The following is a 19,353-nucleotide window of genomic DNA, read 5'->3' on the forward strand; positions in this document are numbered from 1 at the left end:
CGCGCAGGCTCAGCGGCCATGACTCACGGGCCCAGCCGCTCTGGCGGCATGTGGGATCTTCCCGGACCAGGGCACGAACCCATGTCCCCTGCATCGGCAGGCGGACTCTCAACCACTGAGCCACCAGGGAAGCCCTTCAAAGATTTTTTATTCTCAATTGAAATTGACTTTTAAAAAGAAAAGTACAAAAATAGACCAGTTCATTCCTAGGATGCTCTCCTCAGGGGGCCTCAGTTTGCACTGTTTTCCACCAGCCCAGCAGAGTATGTGGGAAGCGTTTAGAAAGCATTCACTCTGGGCTGTGTGCACTGTCCCCTGCTTTTTGGTGGACAGGCAGGACTCGGAGTGGCCTTTGCTCAGAGCCTCTAATCTGGCGGGAAGAAAAGCGACGGGACCAGCACAGTTTGGGTGCTGGTTCCAATCCTAGCTCCACATTCTAGCTGAGATGCCATGGGCGGTGACTCCACGTCAAAGCGCTTCAGACTCCCCAGCTCAAGATGCGATAATCATAGCGCCTACCACATAGAGCCTTTGGGAAGACGAAATGACTTGAGAAGTGTAAAGCATGTAGAGTAGGGCCAGCATGATGTAGAGAGCCAAGATATTATTAATACGAGTAACATCATCATCCAAAGAGGTGATGGAGAGCAGTGGTACTCAGCATGTGGTGTATGGATCAGTGGCAGTTCGAGAATGACTTATTGTCTGTCTCCAGTGAGGGAAGTACAGAAATTGAGTGTGAGGTTGACTTATCTGGTCACGGATGGGTAAAATGGGTTTACACACTCCGAGTAGTACTGCTGTGGAATAAGGATTGAGAGCAGTAACTGTAGCCGGGACACCTGGGTTCGAATCCACCACTGTTCCATCATATTTGTAGGACCTTGTGCATGTTCATTTACCTTTCTGTGCCTTTTTTTTCTCATCTGCAAAATGGGTAGATAACAGTGCCTACCTCGTAGAGATGTTGTTATCATTGTCACTGCTGCATGGCAGAGTCTGTGGTATACCTATTATCTCATTGAATCCCACCAGTAACACGGAGGAAGGGAACAATTCCCATTTTGTTGATGAGAACACTGAGGCTTACAGAAAGAATGTTATCTGCCTAGGGTCCAGTAATGGAGAGGCCTGGATTCAAATTCAAGTCTGTCTGATACTGATGCACATATGCTTATCATGCAGTGTGACCTTGGGCAACTTAACTTCATGTCTTCAAGCTTCTGTGCCTCATTTTTAAAGTGGGGATGAGCAGTGCTCACTCTGCAGGACAATGAGATACAGTGAGTAAATTGCTTAGCACAGTGTCTGCACATCAAATCCCTCCTCCCTCCTCTCTCTCTCTCTCCCTCCTTCATGTTATTGGTCGGCCTTCTTTCCTTCCTTTTGTTTCCTCTTGTGAAGCCTGTTGTGGCCCATAAAACTGGAGGGGACCTTACTTAACTAATGATGCTCTAGGCCAGTCTCATCATTTAACTCTCAGGGGAACTGAGGCTCAGAGAGGTTAAGATACCCACCTGAGGTCACACAGCAAGTTAATAGCAGATTCAGGAACAGGGCACAGATATCTGACTCCCAGTTTAGTGCTCTTTCTACAGGTAATATTTACAAGCCTCCCAGAATGAGTAGGAGGGCCCCTAAGGGCCAGTGACCCTAAGTGAGCATCCTGACTCTCTTACTCCTCCCCCAGCCTCATATTCCTGAAGCCCAACCTGGAGACGCTGGACTTCTTTGACCTGCTGTGGATCGTGGGCATCGCAGACTTTGTGCTCAAGTACATCACCATCGCCCTCAAGTGCCTTGTCGTGGCCCTGCCCAAGATCATCCTGGCCGTCAAGTCCAAGGTAGGCCCATCACGCCAATCACGCAGGGGTTTCAGGACGCCTTCTGGAGAAGGAAAGGTTGGACTTGGGCAGAGCTAATGTCAGTGCATCAAGTGAACAGAGCCTGAGCTAGTAGATGCTGTCCCCCACCTCTCATCATCCCTTGAAGCTGAGCATCATTCTTTATTGTCACCACCTTCTTGTCACGTCTCTGCTCTCCAAGTGCATTTCCTGAGTTTTGTTGTTCAAAGCTGGCCTTGATGCAATTTTCATCTAAATTTCACCCAAGAAAGGAAAAAAAGCACAATGACATTCCCTGGGTCCTGCTTCTCCCAGGGAAGGATGGCTCTCAAAGGTTTTTGACTCTTTGTGGCTTCTGGGGCACATTATATAGAGGGTACCGAGGCTCAGAAGGAAAGGACTCTGTGATCCATGAGTGATGCCTGCCATGGACACAGGAAGCAGACTGGTGGCAGTGATTCTTTGGAGTGTACCTTAGGGAGAGGCCTGCAGGAGGTGCTGGGTTGAAGAGGTCTTGGAGGATAATCATTGTAACTCAGAGGACTGAGCGGTGTGAGGAAAAGACATCACGGTTAGGTCAGAAAGCTCAGAATTTGTCCCAGGCATTGGTTGGCAGAAGAGCAGGTTGGAATTGACCATCTGTCTAGAGTGACAACTGATCAGATCACTGGCCAGGTGTATAGGAGAAACACACTCCTGTGTTTCTTCTGTACACACACACACACACACACTCAATACGTCTGACACCAGATGTGTGGGTTTTCCACACATCATGAAATTCTCTGACACCGGCTGGGTATCTTTCAGTTTAACACAGTTCTGACACTGTCCCCCTCGAGATAGTGTCGGATCCCACGGGATAAGGGCTCAGTCCTGCAAGACTGCCCCTTGTCACTTCAGATGCCAGTCACCAGCCCCAAGTTGTCACCTGTACTTCTGACCAACCGGCTGCAAATCAGGGTTCCCATGACCCCCTCTTTGGGTTCAGTGCCCCTTGGGTTGGTTCTACATGCCCCGAACCTTTTCCTTCATAGCAGTTGTGGCACTTTGTTGAAGGCAGGAGACGTGAATCCAGGCATGTGAGGAAGCTGGCTCCGCACTGACTGCCTGGAATAATAATGGCTCGCAATTATTGAGTACCGACTGTGTACCTGAGACTGTACTAAGAGCACTTCACGTATGAATTACCTTATGTAGCCTCTTGCTGTTCCTCTCAGGGAGGCACAGTTACTGTCATTGATGAGGAGGAGACGGGAGGTTGAGCAGGCAGACAGCTATTAAGTGGTAGAGTTGGGACTCCAGCCAAGGGGCTTCAGCTTCGGGGCCCCAGCTGTACCTCAAAGTGGGTATGGGAGAAAGATAAGGAAAACAGACAGAGAATGGTTACTCATTGCCTAGTGCATTCTGGTTCTTGCTAGATTCTTTCCCATGTCTTGACTCGTATAAGGCTCTCAAGACCCCTCTGAGTGAGAGAGAGATTATTATCACCTCTTTCTAGATGAGAAGCTGAGTACAGTCATCCCTCAGTATCTGCGAGGGATTGGTTCCAAGATCTTCCTCGGATACCAAAATCCGTGGATGCTCAAGTCCCTTACATTTGGTCCTCCATATCTGCGGTTCCGCATCCTCGGATTTTCTATGTGAGATTGGTTGAATCCACAGACGAGGAACCTGTGGATACAGAGGGCCCACTGTGTTCATTTCCTGTGGCTGCTATAATAAATCACCACATGCCTGGGGCTGAAACCAATAGAAATTTGTTCTCTCACAGTCCTGGAGGTCAGAAGTCCAAAATCAGTGTCACTGAAACAAAATCTAGGTGTCAGAGGTGTCGGGGGGGGCGGTGCTGCATGTTAGGGGAGGATCCTTCCTTGCGTCTTCCAGCTTCTGGTAGCTGGCAGCATTCCTTAGCTCATGGCAGCATCACCCCAGTCTCTGCCTCTGCGGTCACCTGGCCTCTGCTGTGTATGACATCTCCTTCTATCTGTCTCATACAGATACATGTGACTGCATTTGGGCCCCACCCAGACGATCCAGGATACTCTCCCCGTGCCAAGAGCCTTAACTTAATTGTGTCTTCAAATACCCTTTTTCCAGATGAGGTCACATTCACAGCTTCCAGGGGTTGGGACTTGGCATCTTTGGGTGGCCATTTTTTCACTTACCCTGTACTGTGGCTGAAAGAGGGGTGAGATATTTTGTCCAAAAACCACCCAGCTGGTCAGTTATAGAATCAGAATTCACATCTTCCAACTCCCAAGGCCATGGCCACGTCAGGAGATCATCTGCCCAGCGCTGAATGGATGTCAGAATTCCTAGGCCATTCCTGACCCTGCCACTTTCCAGCCATGGGGCCTTGGGTGAGTCACTACATGTGCCTGAACATGTCTCTTCCCTTAGAAAATTGAGATGTTTACAAAACCCCGTTTGAGATGCAGCAAACATAAAAAGACTTTATGTATGTGGGTGAAATGAGGGGTGGGTTGTCATTGCCTGGAGAGGAAGCAGGTGAGGCTTTGCAGCCCACCTGCCAGTCCAGCATCCTTACTCTTCCTCTCACTCTCTCCTGCCCCTCTCCCCTCTGTTCCCTGTGCTTCAGCCAGACCCTTCTTTCATTTCCTTCCATACACCAACTAGTCCCAGTCTGACATGTGGTCGATGTTCTAACCCCATTTTCCAGATGAGAAAACTGAGGCACTGAGACTGAATAACTAACCCTTACAGCTTCCAGAGTCAGCTATGTGCTGCCCTTCTACCTCAATGACCCTTTTCCTTTCTTGTGTCTTAACCAACTCCTGCTCCTCCTGCAGATCATAGCTTCTTAGAAACCTCCCCTGCCCCTTCAGGTGAGGTGTGGTGCCCCTACTGGGGACTCTCACAGCACCCTGTACTTCCCCTGTTCCAGCACTCACCACCCTGACTGTAATTGCTTGTTTAATTGTCTGCCTGCTGTGCTCGACTGTAACCTCTGTGACAGCAGGAAATGAATGCATCTGGTTTCTTTGTTGATGGATCACCAGCATCTGATATGCACTCGGAAGCATTCATTGTATGTATGTATATATGTTTGGGTGGGTAGATGGATGGGTGAATGGATATATAGGTAGATGGATGAATTGGATGGCTAGATGGGAAAGTTGGTGGATATGTGACAGATGGATAGTCCAGTGATTGTGTGGATAGATGGATGGATGGATATTTAGATAGATGATGGATGGGTACTTGGATGGATGGATGGACGGATGGATATTTAGATGGGTAGATGGATATTCAGATGGATATTTAGAAGGATGGACAGACAGGTTGCTAGATGGATGGGTGAGTGGATGAGTTGATAGTCTAGACAGCTACACTAACTCTCATCACCTCCTCTTGTAACCACAGTGAGAGCTTAGACTCCATTGTCAGCTCAGCTCAGACCTCTCGTATATGGTAGATGTCCAGACACCTCTGTCATGAAGACACCAAAATCTACAAGGCAAAGTAGTACTCACTTCCCTGTGCTCGAAAGGAACATGCAGCAAACCTTCAAAGAAATGCAGCAACCAGACCAATAGTAATAAATGCAAGTAAACATTGCTAAACAATAACCAGGAGTCAGGCAGTGTGTTAAGCACTGCCATTTGTTCAAGAAATAGTTGCTAAGTGCCAGCGGTGTGCCAGGCACTGTTCTAGGCACAGGGATACATCAGTATCAAAGTACAAAGTAGACAAAAATCTACATACTCATGGAGTTTATAGTCTACTGAGGACATCGTCTTGTTGAATCCTGGGAGGTAGATACTGTTGATATCTCTCTGCACAGAGCAAAAACTGAGTTTGCCAGAGATTGCAAACCTCAGAGTAACAACGCTGATGGCAATAGGAACAGCTAATGTGGAGTCAGCCCTTCATGTGGGCCAGGCCCTGCTCTAACCCTTTTCCCTCTGACATCTGTCTCACAAGGCAAGTGCTGTTGTTTTGTTTGTTTTTTAAAAATTGAGGTAAAATTCACATAACATAAAATTAGCCAGCAATCATTTTATTTTGTTTTATTTTTATAAATTAGAGAGAACTGACATTTATTTATTTATTTTGGCTTCGGTGGGTCTTCAAGAACTGACGTTTATTTATTTATTTGTCTGTTTGTTTATTTAGGCTGTGCTAGGTCTTCATTGTGGCCTGTGGGCTTCTCTAGTTGTGGCGCACGGGCTTAGTTGCGGTATGTGAGATCTTAGCTCCCTGACCAGGGGTCAAACCCGGGCCTCCGGCATTGGGAGTGCAGAGTCCTCCACCGGACCACCAGGGAAGTCCCAGCAATCGTTTTAAAGTATACAATTCCGTGCCATTCAGTACATTTACGGTGCTGTGCAACCATCACCTCTATCTAGTCCTAAGAGATTTTCATCACCCCAAAAGGTAACCCCGTACCCATTCAGTCACTTCCCCTTTCCTCTGGCCACCACCAATCTGATTTCTACCTCTATGGATTTACCTATTCTGGGCATTTCATATAAATGGAATCATACATTATGTGACCTTTTGTGTCTGGCTTATTTCACTTAGCATCATATTTTCAAGATTTATCCATATTGTAGCAGAAATCAGCACTTCATTCCATTTTAATGGCTGAATAATATTCCATTGTGTGGATAGACCACCCTTTGTTTATCCATTCATCCATTGATGGACATTTGGATCGCTTCCACTTTTTAGCTATTGGGAGTAGCAGTGCTTTGAACATTTGTGTAGAAGTATCTGTTTGAACACAGTTTTTCTGGATAAATACTTAGGAGTGGAATGGCTGGGTCATATGGTAATTCTATGTTTAACTTTTTGAGGAACCACCAAACTTTTCCACAGCAGCTACACCATTTTACACTCCTAGCAGTTGCTGGTTTTATCACTGTTTTCCAGAGGAAAACACAAATGCAGTGAGAGGTTAAGAAGTAGCCCAAGGTCACACAGTGTATAAGTGGCTGAGTGGGCATTTGAACTCAAGCAGTCTGATTCCAGAACCCCTGCTCTGGGAGGGAGTTACTGGACCACACCCCCTCCCATGGAAGTTCTCTGGATTTGCTCGGAAAACTCCTCAGAGTTTACTGAGGAGCGATGTCCCCGTATACCATCTCTATAAAATTCCTCCAAGTTCAGGCAATGGCTACCTCACTTCCTTCCCCTTCAACGGGCACCACTGGGGGCCAGGGGGCGGGGATGGGAGGTGGCACCCCTTCCCTGCACCTCCGAGGTGTGGGCGACAGTTATTAATGCCTCCCTGGCAACTGTCCAGCTCCCTTTTTCTGATTATTATTATTTTATTCGGCGAGATTAATGTGCCAGGTCAGAGCATAATCCAGCCTGTAAAAAGTGATGTGAATAGTCCCCTCAAGATAAATTGCAGGCTTGGAAAAGGTTCACAGCCTTTTCTTGCCTGTCGGAGTGCTCTCCCGAATCCTCATCAATCCTTGTCTGGGTAGAAGAAAAGGACGGGTCTTCATTTGCAGCTGGTGGGGGGAGGGGGGAGAGGAGCACATCTGTCAGGGACCCGTAATGGCTCACAGCACAGATGCTCTTTCCTGCGCCTCCACGCCGTCCACTGAGAGGGTGGGTTGGTTTTTAAATTATAATTATATTGGAAGGGCTTCTGGTTTTGGGGTTTGCTTGATGGCCCCACGGTCCCTGGTGTGTGGGGCTGGGTGAGCCACTGATTCCCACGTGCCTCCGGACACCAGAGGGTCTGTCCGGGATCTTCTCATACCTGGGCCTCCCAGGACAGCCATGCTCATTGGCCGGCCAAGAAGGGGGTAAGTTAACAATGACGGCCACCGATCTGTAACCTCAGCCCCAAACCATCACACTGGCCGGGTGTCTAGAGCAGCCACTTGTCATCATAAATCCAGATAACTTATACAGTTCATGCATCTTGGCCCTGCCTGATCAGGCTCCTACCCACCTCTCCGACCTCATCACCCTGGACCAGCCAGCACCTTCCTTCTCAGGCCCTTCGCACTTACTGCTCCCTCCGCCTGGGGAGGTTTTTCTCTATGTTCCCACGGCTGTCCCCTTCCCATCATTCAAGTGTCACTTCCTGTGAGACTCTCTCGCCTCCCTGACCACCCTGTTCAGAGCGGTGGTCCCCAGTTTGCATCACCCCATCACCATTTTAGTTCCCTCCTCGCATGTGCCAGTATCTGAAATGATTGGATTGTCTTGTGTTTATTTTCAGTGCCCACTATTCAAGTACAGACTCATGAGAGCAAGGACCATTAGGTCTGTCTTGACACATGGATATTATGGGCTGAATGAAGCGCCTCGTGTTAATTTCCTGTTAGGGGGTTAAAACTAGGCCTGCTGCTACCCCACCACGTAGAGTTCTTCTCAGCCACATCCCCTTTCTCTCCTCAATCCAATGGACATTATTTGGGACTTATTTGCTTACAGAGGCAGTGCTAGGCCCTGAGAATATAAAAACGAGTAAGATGCCCTCCTCACCTTCGTGTACTCCCTGATTCTCTGCGAGTGAAACTTTTGTTTTAACCTAACCTGAACCTAGTTAAGAAAGCAAATTTTCTTGTCCTGGAAAATTTTCTTGACACTCCAACTCCTAGCATTAATAGTAGTAATAATTTGAAACTTGACTGGTCCACATTGCTCCTTCCTTTTGTTAAAATGAAATCCTCTTGGCTTAAGATTCTAGAAATACACTGTCCAGTATGACAGCCACAAGCGACAGGTGACTATTTACATTTAAATTAATTAAATTTAAAATTCAGTCTCTCAGTTGCACTGCTCAATAGCCACAGTGTTGAGTAAAGCAGATGTAGAACATTCCAGTGGACAGCATTGTTCTAGAACATTCTTAGGGCAGGGTTCATTCAACCTCTCACTAGCATAGGTAGCAGGCAGCTGCCATTCTGCCCATTTTTCAGATGGAGAAATATAAAAGCAGGTACTTCTCTAAAAACTCTCAGTAGCGGGTGTGTCATGAGTAAACACTACACAGCAGGAAGAAAACTGGCCTTGAGTCAGCAAAACTGGGTTCAAATCCTGGTTCTTGGACTTACTACCTATGTGACCTTGGACAGGTGACCTCACTCTTTGGAGCCCTCGGCTTCCTCATCTCTTAAATGGTTGTTTTTATCCCACTAAGGTTATCAGAAGGTAGAAGGCCGGGTATCCAGTTGCTGGGTGGATACTAGGACTAGCTGTATCAGAAGCAAGGAAACGTTTAGCTGACCTGTTCCTCCAAAAAACACAGCATGTGACCAACTTCCTGTGTTTTCCCATAAGAACGGGAAGGAGGAAGCCCTTCCCATCTCTGAAATCATGTTAACTGACCCCTGGTGCAGCCTGCACAGCTAGCCCCTGGAAGAGAGGTTTCCACAGGATGCAATTCCACGAGCTTTCAGCCCCGGTGGTTCATCTCTTAAGTACAGGGGAAGGCAGACAAGAGCAAGAAAGGTGGTTTTCTTGGATGTGAGAGCCAAGAGGATTCATGAGGCCTTTTGTGCCATTAAAATCCCTCTCTTTTCTGGGCCCTGAACCCAGCACTTTCGCTCTCAAAGTGGTTTCCCATTGACTGAGTCATGTTCTCTCCTGGGGGTCAGTCATTCCTCTCTCTCTCCGCTCCTCTCCTGAGCAGACGCAGGTCTCCACCAGGGCAGGTCTGAGTTTGCTAGGTCTCAGCTGTGGTTCTCACAGTACATCATTCTGTGTATAAAAGTGCAGAACTTCTGGAAGAGCCAGTTGTACTTGCTGCAGCTTCCCACACAGCAGGGCTAGAAGGGGTTAAAGCAGTGGTTCCCAACTAGGGGGACATTTGGCCATTTCTGGAGACATTTTTGATTGTCATAATCGGATGGGGGGTGGTACTGGTATTTAGTGGGTAGAGACCAATGATGCTGCTAAACATCCTATAGTGCACAGGACAGCCCCCTGAGACCAAGAATTATCCAGTCCCAAAGGTCAGTAGTGCCAAGGTTGAGAAACCCTGGATTAAATGTTCTTTTTATGGGCTGAATTGTGTCCCCCGCAAAAATTCATATGTTGAAGGCCTAACCCCATAGTGCATCAGAATGTGGCTGTATTTGGAGAAAGAGTCTTTAAACAGGTAATTAAGTTAAAGTGAAGTCATTAGGGTGGGACCTAATCTATAATATGACTGGTGTCCTTATAAAAAGAAAATTAGGACACAGTCACGCCCCACAGGGAAGACCACGTAAAGACACAGGGAGATGACAGTCATCTGTAAGCCAAGGAGAGAGGCATGGAGCAGATATTTCCCTTACAGCTCCCAGAAGGGACTTAAACCCTGTTCTCAGACTGCTAGTCTCCAGAACTGTAAGAAAATTAATTTCTGTTGTATAAGCCCCCCAGTCTGTGGTACTTTGTTATGGCAGCCCAAATTAATATACCTACAAACCAGTTTACCTACAGTACAGGGCCCTTTTGAGAGTGTTTTTTCACCTATTCATATGTCTCCCAAGCATTCCTCACTCCTCTCATTATTGATGATACTTCTTTTTTTTAATGTGTTATACGATCACAGCGTTCAGAAGTCAAAACACCAAAAACAATATATGGTGAAAAGTCTCCTTCCCTGTCCTGCCCGCAGACACCCATTTCCCCCCCTGGGAAATAATCATATCATCCTTGAATCTTTTCATAGCTACCATGCACATATACAAGCAGACCCATGTACATGTTCTTCCTCTCTTTATATAATCAAACAGTAATATTCTATACACAGCTCCCACCTTGCTTTTTTTTTTAACTTAACAATCTGTGGGGCTTCCCTGGTGGCGCAGTGGTTGAGAGTCCGCCTGCCGATGCAGGGGACATGGGTTCGTGCCCCGGTCCGGGAGGATCCCACATGCCGCGGAGCGGCTGGGCCCGTGAGCCATGGCCGCTGAGCCTGCGCGTCCGGAGCCTGTGCTCCACAGGCTACAACAGTGAGAGGCCCGCGTACCGCAAAAAAAAAAAAAAAAAAAAAATCTGTGTTGGAGATTGTTGCAGACAAATACATATGTAAAACACAGCGTAACAGTAAAAAGCCAAACTGCCTGGGTTCAACTCCTGTTTGAGAAACCCTTTGCCATTTACCAGCTGTGTCACCCTGCAGGTTCCTTCACCTCTGCAGGCTTTCACTTCCTCGTCTATAAAATGAGATCACAATAGTACGGATTCGTGCTAGTTTTCAATTGCTGCCTATCAAATTACCACCAAATCAGTGGCTGAAAAACACACCCGTTTATTAGTTCACAGTTCCGTAGGTCAAAAGCCAGGTGGGCTTGCCCGTGATCTCTGTGTAGGGTCACATAAGGTTAAAATCAAAGTGTCAGCTCGGCTGGGCTCCTATTGGAGGTTCTTGAGGAGAACTGACTTTCAGGCTTATTCAGGTTGTTGGCAGAATTCAGTTCTGTGTGGTTGTAGGACTGAGATCCCCGTTTTCTTGCTGGCTGTTGGCCAGGGGTCACTGTCACCTCCCAGAAACCACATTCTGGTCTGTTCACGTGGCCTCCTCTATCTTCAAGCCAGAATGTGCTTCACATCTCCCTGACTTCCCCTTCTGCTTTTCTTTTTTTTTTTTTTTTGCAATACGCGGGCCTCTCACTGTCGCGGCCTCTCCCGTTGCGGAGCACAGGCTCCGGACGCGCAGGCTCAGCAGCTATGGCTCACGGGCCCAGCCGCTCCGCGGCATGTGGGATCTTCCCAGACCGGGGCACGGACCCGTGTCCCCTGCATCGGCAGGCGGACTTTCAACCACTGCGCCACCAGGGAAGCCCCCCCTTCTGCTTTTAAAGGTCTCATGTGATTAGATTAGACCCGTAAGATATTCACCCTCTGGCACCCTGATTAACCTCACTGAGCCTCAGTATCCCTATTTTTAAAATGGGAATATTAGGACTTACAACGTTGTGAGGACTAAGATAACACAAGTCAAATGTTGGCTGGTTAGTTATTCTTTTTTTTTTTAGTATAATTGATTTACAGTATTGTGTTAGTGTCAGGTGTACAGCAAAGTGATTTGGTTATACATATATATGTATATATCCAGTTTTCATTCTTTTACATTATAGTTTATTACAAGATATTGAATATAGTTCCCTGTGCTATACAGTAAATCCTTGTTGCTTATTGGTTACTGTTATTCTAAAGAAAGTAGAGAGCATTTGCAGTTATCCATTTATAGTTCAAGGTGAGCAAGAAAGTCAGAATCTAACCAAAATCAGATGGAAGAAAATACCATTTACCAATCTATGATTCTGGGACCTTGGGGAGATGTTGATAGGCATTTTGTTAAAAGGTGTTCCATGGTCAGAGGACTTTGGGAAATGCTTTAAACTTTATCCTCCACTTGCACACAGTAAAGGCTCTGAGAAGTCTTGCAGCCAAGAAAATTGTTTCACTTTGTTTTCCCTGACATTTTCTCAACTTATTAACCATGGAACCTTGTATTAAGGAGCACAATATGCTGCAAAACCTAGTTCAGAGACAGACTGCAGCTTATGGACCCAGTGCTTGTTTTTATCAATAAAGATTTATTGGAACATAGTCATGCTCATTCATGTATTGTCTGCGGCTGCTCTCATGCTACAATGGCAGGGTTGAGTAGAGGTGACAATCTCTGTGGCCCACAAAGCCTAATATATTTACCCTCTGGCCCTTTAAGAAAAATTTTGCTAACCCTGGTCAGGAGTTTGAATTCATTTGCATTCCTAATTCCTTCTAGTTTGGCCTTTGCAGGAAAGTTTTGTCTGAGTGGGGGGACTCAGTATTCTGCAGCACACGGATACTTTGGGAAATAGAAGACCCGGAGGAGTGAAATGTGGCCAGGAGTCTGTGCTGGAAGCCATCAGAAGTGACTCTGGCCAACTTAACTCTTTGAAATCACAAGGCTAATTTTAGTTTTACCCCAAGGCATCAGATGTTCACACACAACCCTAGGATTTGTTCTTTCTTTGCTCTGCTTGATGTTTGTAGCCCAGGTGCCCACTAATCCCTAGAGCAGCGCTGAATCCAGAGATGGCCAACACCCTAGGAGCTACCGTTTGCCAACCTGTGCTTGTGTCAGGAATCACTAAACAATCATGACCCTGCTTTACCCAGATTCAGCTTTCTCAGTGCAGCAATCTAGACAGCCTCTGTCAATCAATGTCGGCACAAAAGATGAAGCCTAAACCTTTACCTTCAGTTCTTCCTTGTTAAAGAAAGTGGAACATTCTGACCTCTGCAGAGCTCTGTGGCTTCTCAGCTGTTTGGATGAGGCCCACCAAGATTATTGAGGAGAATCTTCTTTACTTAAAGCCAGCTGATTGTAGATGTTTCTCAGACTTACAAAATAACCTGCACAGCAACATCTAGATCAGTGTTTGATTGCATAACTAGATACCATAGCCTAAATTGAAACATAAAACTAACCATCACAATCCCCCATAAAACAAGATATAGACTTTGGGACTGAGGCCAATGCTTTACTGTGTCAAGGAATCATCCATAAAGTCCAGTTTATTAAAATTTTGAAAGTAAAAAAATGATTGTTGAATTTGATCAAAAATCATTTGATTTTTCTCCTTAGATCTGTTAATATGAAGAATGGCATTAGTAGATTTCCTATTAAGCCCTGTATTCTTAGAACAAACCCCACATGGTCATAATATATTATCTTTTTTATATGCTTCTGGATTCTGCATGCTACCTTTTTTTTTTTTTTTTTTTTTTTTTTTTTTTTGCGGTACGCGGACCTCTCACCGCTGTGGCCTCTCCCGTGGCGGAGCACAGGCTCCGGACGCGCAGGCTCAGTGGCCACGGCTCACGGGCCCAGCCGCTCCGCGGCATGTGGGATCTTCCCGGACCGGGGCACGAACCCGCGTCCCCTGCATCGGCAGGCGGACTCTCAACCGCTGCGCCACCAGGGAAGCCCTGCATGCTACCATTTTACATGGGGTTTTTGCATCAGCTGTCATTAGTGTTCCTCTCCCTTCGTTGGTGAGCATTTCCAATTCCTGGAAATTGCTCCTGTCACTTTCACTTACATCTCATTGGCCACCACTCAGGCACAATCACTGCTTGGGAGCTGGGGAGCATCTTCTTGCAGCTGGGTGCCAGTAGACTTAAGCAAAGTTCAGGAGTCTTATTTTGAAGGAGGAAGGGAAGACTGGACCTTGGGAGGCACCGACACTCTCTGTCCCAGGATGATTGTTCCTGGTCTGTAGATGAGGAACCCGAGACTCAGCAAGGTGTGTTCACTTACCCAGGGTCATACAGCAGGTCTGTGGGGCAGAGCTGTGGCTTATGGCTGGGTCTGCAGATGCCAAGGGAGATGCCCCCAGGGACCAACAGTAAGAACATAATCAATATTCTATGATAATAAGATTTAGTAGTAACAAATAGCCAGTGTGCTTAGTGCTGTTCTAAATGCTTCATAGACATGAACTAATTTAATCATCACAGCAACCCTATGAGGTAGACATTTATGACTCCCAATTTGCACATGTGGAAACAGAGGCACAGAGAGGGTAAGTGACTTGCCAAGGGCACATAGCTGGTAAGTGGCAGGGCTAGCGTTTGAACTCAGGCAGTCTAGTTCCAGGACCCCCACTCTTAACCGCTCCCCAGTCCTCTCCTCTTTGCCCATCTTTCCCCACGCCTGCCCTCCTGACTCACTTACCCCAGCACGGATGGCCGCAGCAGCCTTGCTTCGTGCAGCTGAGGGACAGCCAGAATCGCTCCCCACCATCCAGGTGCCGGAGTCCCCCCTCTCCCAGCCCCTCTGGTCCATAATCTCCTCCCTCAGCCAGCCTGACCCCCCTTCTGTCTCAGAGGCCTGCGTATCATTTTTTGTTCTTGTCTTGTTTGTTTCCCTTCCCTCCGTTCCCTGGGAGACTCTCAAGGGCTACATTCTGCCTCCAAGGGACACAGCAGGGACAGGGCCCACGCGGGCACCCAGGATTTCCCGCACCCCAGCCTCTGCCCCTGGGAGGGAGGGGGGTCTTTTGCGTTATTTATTTATCTATCTAGCCCTGCTCGGCTCCACACCCCCCAAGCTGGTGCTCCCCACTGGGGAAGGTGAAAAACAGCTTCAGACAGTGGGGGGCAAGGCTTGTCGCATGGCCCCCGCCGTTTAATTTCCTTTAATTCATTTTTTATTGAACCAAATGATACTGTCTGTTTTTAATGGCAAGCACTCAACATGGAGGAGGGGCGGCCAGGCCTCCTCCTGGGGAAATTAGGAACACAGCTGCTATTTAAACTCTCTTCCACCTGCCCCCCTAGCACTGGGCCTTTGGAAATCAGTTTCCAGGTTGAAAGATGATACCTTTCACCAGCTCACATGGTCGCTGTGTACTTAGGGAGCTGGTGCGGCTCCCCCCGGCTGTGGCTGTAGCCAACCTGTCTTAGGGTGGCCGGCCCATCCCTAGGCCCACGCTTCTCTGGGAATAACTGGATACTTGGGAACAGGGCTGGGGCCGTGGCTGTTGTTGGCGCCTCTACTGCCCGGCCCGCCACTGGAAATTTGGGGCAGGCACCTGACCCGAGCAGGGCCCATCCAGTGCCCTCTTCCAGGGAAAGAGGAACACAGAGGTTGGGTACATTCATTCATTCAACACTTGGGAGCAGTGTCACGCATCAGTCTGTGTTTTAACCAGATCCCCAGGTAACTCGTGTGCATGGGAAGGCTGGAAAAACACCAGTCAAGAGGAGAGGTTTTTCCACTTTGGCTGTGAGGTGGCCTGGTGATCCTGCACTCCCTTGAAGCCTGAGAGAACCCAGAATCCTTCCAGAGTCCCTTTTGGCTTTGGTGGGTCAGAGTCAGTTTCAGTTCCTTGCAGGCAGAGAGAACTTTAACATATACGTCAGTTCCCTTGGCAGAGGCTGGAGGGATTCAGAGGCTTTGGCCTGCTTGTGGCTTTGGCCTGCTTGTGGCTTTGGCAGGGGCCAAACCACCATGATTAATGCCCAGTTTGGACATTCCAGAGGCCCCCTCAATCCCTCAGAGGCTGGGTTATACTCCTGCCCTCTTGTTCACAGACTGTTAGACCCAGAAAGACCTTCTTATTCTACACGTGAGGAAACCAAGGCCCCAAAGTTACTGCTTCCAGATCACATGATTTACCCTCTCATATATTCATTCTACAAATATTTATTAGACATCAACAGAGTGCCAGGCACCCTGCTAGGCTACCATGGGAGCTACCCAGACCTAGAACGTTCAACCTCAGAGCTCACAGTCTGATGGGGTGATAGGCAGGGAAGCAGAGCCCTCTTGGAAAACAGAGATGGTACCTAAACCAGCCCCCAGCAAAGTCTTTTTTGATAAGGTGACCTTGGAACTGAGTTTTAAAGGATGGGTAGTAGTTAGCCAGGCAAAATCAAACCAAAAGGGCAGGCCAGGGAGAGGGGACAGCCAGAGCCACAGTACCAAAATGGAAAGCAGTTTGGCGTATGCATTTTCCCAGGTAACTGTTGAATATCTCCTCCCTACCAGACTCTAAGCTCCAGGAGGGCAGGGGTGACGTCTGCCATGCTCTTGATTAGGCGACGTGTGGTAGGTGTGCAGTGACTCTCAAATGAACAGATGAGTGACGTCAGTGGCTGGTGTGAATTTGCATTCAGGGCGAGCAGGGAGGCCCTGATCCCTGGCTCTCAGGCCCACCCTGTACCTTTCTACACCACATTATGGCTGTGCAGTAGCAACCCCTACTCTGAGGTGCTGCGGGGATTCATTAGCCAGCTAAGTGGTGATTATTTTGCTCTTCTCCAGCTAAATGATTAGGGAGGCAGCCAGACTCCCTGAGGTGGCCTCAGAGGCGTCCCCTTCACCTCCTCCCTCCCTCTGGGTGGGGGCCCGGAGTTGTGCTGGGGGGCCGCCACTCTACTGGTTTTCTGGGGTTGGCTTCCACTGCTGTGGGTAGGGCTGCCCTGCTCTCACATCTCCTCCAGGTACCCCAGGGCCAAGAAAGGGGGTTAGAGCTGAGATTTGGTCCGAGGAGCCCACCACTTACACTTCTCAGCTTTCAGCTTGTCCAAAAATATTCCAGAGTCATTTGGAAAGACCTTGGGCTCTGGAGGGAGGGGGATCCCAGTTTGAACCCTAGTTCTGCCATTTCCATCAGTGTCACCTCTGGCCAGTCACCTCCCCGCTCCGTGCCTGAGTTTCCCCATCTGTAAAAGAGATAATGCTGTTTCCCTCAAGGTTTTAGGGGAGATTTGAGATAAGCTAAAAAATAAATTGAGACAAAGCAGGTGGAGGTGCTTTCAGCAACTCCTGACACATAGTAGGTTCTCAATACGTGTGTATATGTTTCTCTTTTTGTGCGTTCTCCCCCGTGGCACCCGCGGGTCAGGATCTGCTGGAGCTTAGAGATTGGAGGTAAACTCCAGGCCCACTGCTCAGCGGCTGAGAGCCCACTAAGGCTTGATGGACCCCTGCTTCTTCTCCTGGGGCTTAGGAGTGCCAAGGTCAGACCTTGAATGGGCCAAAGAAGGAAAGAACTGTTACACTTCCTACCCTGGCTGGGTCTTGGAGCAGCCTGGCTTTGAATCTGGCTTTGCCACTAGCTGTGTACCTGAGGGCTTTGAGCTTCCACTGCCTCCTCTGTGTATGGGGCTAATAGACGATATTACCCGCGTCAGAGAGGAGCCCGGGGAGGAGAGAACGAGCTCGTGCTTTTAGAAGGCTTAGCAGAGTTTTCAGCGCCTGCAAAATCTTTGCTGTGAGGGTAAGACCTGGTCCCGCCGACAGAGACGGGGAGGGAGATACACACAAAAGAACAAGGACAGGGCAGAGGGAGAGGAACCCGGATCACAGAGACTTACTCTCTGCCGTGTCCCTGTTCAAGGTCCCTGGCACATTTCGTCCCTACATAAATACACGCTGAGTGACGACAGCAGGGGCAGCGGATGGCTGAGGAGGGGAGGGGCGAGAGCTCTGTTCCCTGGTGAACTGGACCGGGTTGCTGCAGGCCCCTGGGGCTTGGTATTACCCAGAGCAGACCTGTCCCCACGCTAGGTGAGGCGGAGGCTTCCCTGCAGCCAGCTTCTGTGTCCAGGGCTGTTCTTATTTTAAGCGGGGGAGCCATCATCATCCCCACGGTTTCAGCGCACCGTCAGTAACCTAGAAGCCGACCAAGGAGTCCTTTTCAACACCTGCCTGTTCCTTGCCTCTCTCTCCAGCCTGACATCCCACCCGTCACTTGCCAGATGTTTTGAACTTCTCTTGGTCCCTCCCCCGACCCCCATCATTGCTCCTGTTCTCTCACCTCCAGGCCTTTACAGTGGCTGTTCCCTCTGCTGGGAAAACTGCCTCCCTGGCCCCAAGTGGGGCTGGACCACTCACCTGTGTGCTCCCACATATTCATCGTGTGCTGTTGTGACTGCTGGCTTACCTCCCCAACTAGACAGCAAGCTTCGTGAGACCAGGGACCAGGTCTCCCGTATGTTTCATTTTTTCCCTAGCATGGTGTCTGGCATGTAGTAGCCACTCAAAAACACAGACATTGAACTAAGTAATTAGTTAGTGAGAATGTTCAAAGGCAAACTGAGTGTGCAGTGAGTTGAGTGGGTCTCCTGGACTTGGAATCAAACGAGCAGGCTCCATCTCAGCTGCTCCACTTACTAGCCATGGGACCTTGGGTGAGTCAGTAGACGTCTCTAAGCCTCAGTTTCCTCATCTGTAAAATGAGGATGGTAATCATAGTAATGTGAAGAGTAAACAAGATTATGCTTATGAATGAAGTCGTCTAATCACTGCAGCTCAGTAATTTACTATTTATTATCACTGTAGCCACAATATGCTATTTACTGAAAATGCAAGGTAAGCAGAGGAAAGGGGGCCCTGGAAGGCATGACACCACCCTTACCCCTGTTATTACCTAGGAATAAATGATGATAAGAATTGTCATTGCAAAAGCCAATCACAGCACACGTACTACGTGCCAAGCACCATCCTACTCTCTTTACATCCATCCATCCACATTCATTCATTGAACCAGTATTTTTTTGAGCACCTCCTCTGTGCCAGGCCCTATACCAGGTCCTAGGTATATACCAGTGAATAAACACAGTATCTGCTTTCAAGGGACTTATGTAAACAAAAGGCTGACATAAATAAGCAATATATCGGGTAGAGGAAAGTAAAACCAGGAGTGTCGTGGTGGCGGATGCTCTTTTAGATAGGGTAGCTAGGGAGGCCTCACTGGGAAGGTGACATGCGTGCAAAGACTTGAAAGAAGCAAGAGAATATGCCATGCAGGTATCTGGGGAAGGGTATTCTAGGCAAGGGAAATAGCATGTGCAGAAGCCCTGAGGTGGAAGAATGCTTAGCAAGTTCAAGGAGCAGCAAGTCAGTAGCGGTGGAGCAGAGTGCAGCACAGGGCCAGATTCACGGATGTGCAACCTCTGCAGCAGGGCCCCACACTTGCTTTTGTTTGTTTTTTTGTTTTTGCGGTACGCGGGCCTCTCACTGTTGTGGCCTCTCCCATTGCGGAGCACAGGCTCCGGACGCGCAGGCTCAGCGGCCATGGCTCAC

The 19,353-nt window shown here is 48.3% G+C and overlaps 1 protein-coding gene across 8 annotated transcripts in view; it reads left to right on the top strand.

Annotated features, from left to right (window-relative positions):
• The window catches only part of RNFT2 (ring finger protein, transmembrane 2), a 66,860-nt gene that overhangs the window by 15,503 nt on the left and 32,004 nt on the right, over window positions 1-19,353 (top strand). For all 8 annotated transcript variants that reach the window (XM_059040359.2, XM_067015247.1, XM_067015245.1 and 5 more), the window contains one exon: window positions 1,691-1,844. In XM_059040359.2, the coding sequence (XP_058896342.1) occupies window positions 1,691-1,844 (154 nt within the window). The remainder of the gene's footprint in view (window positions 1-1,690; window positions 1,845-19,353) is intronic.

Source organism: Kogia breviceps, chromosome 15 (assembly GCF_026419965.1).
Source record: "Kogia breviceps isolate mKogBre1 chromosome 15, mKogBre1 haplotype 1, whole genome shotgun sequence".
Classification (NCBI taxonomy): Eukaryota; Metazoa; Chordata; class Mammalia; order Artiodactyla; family Physeteridae; genus Kogia; species Kogia breviceps.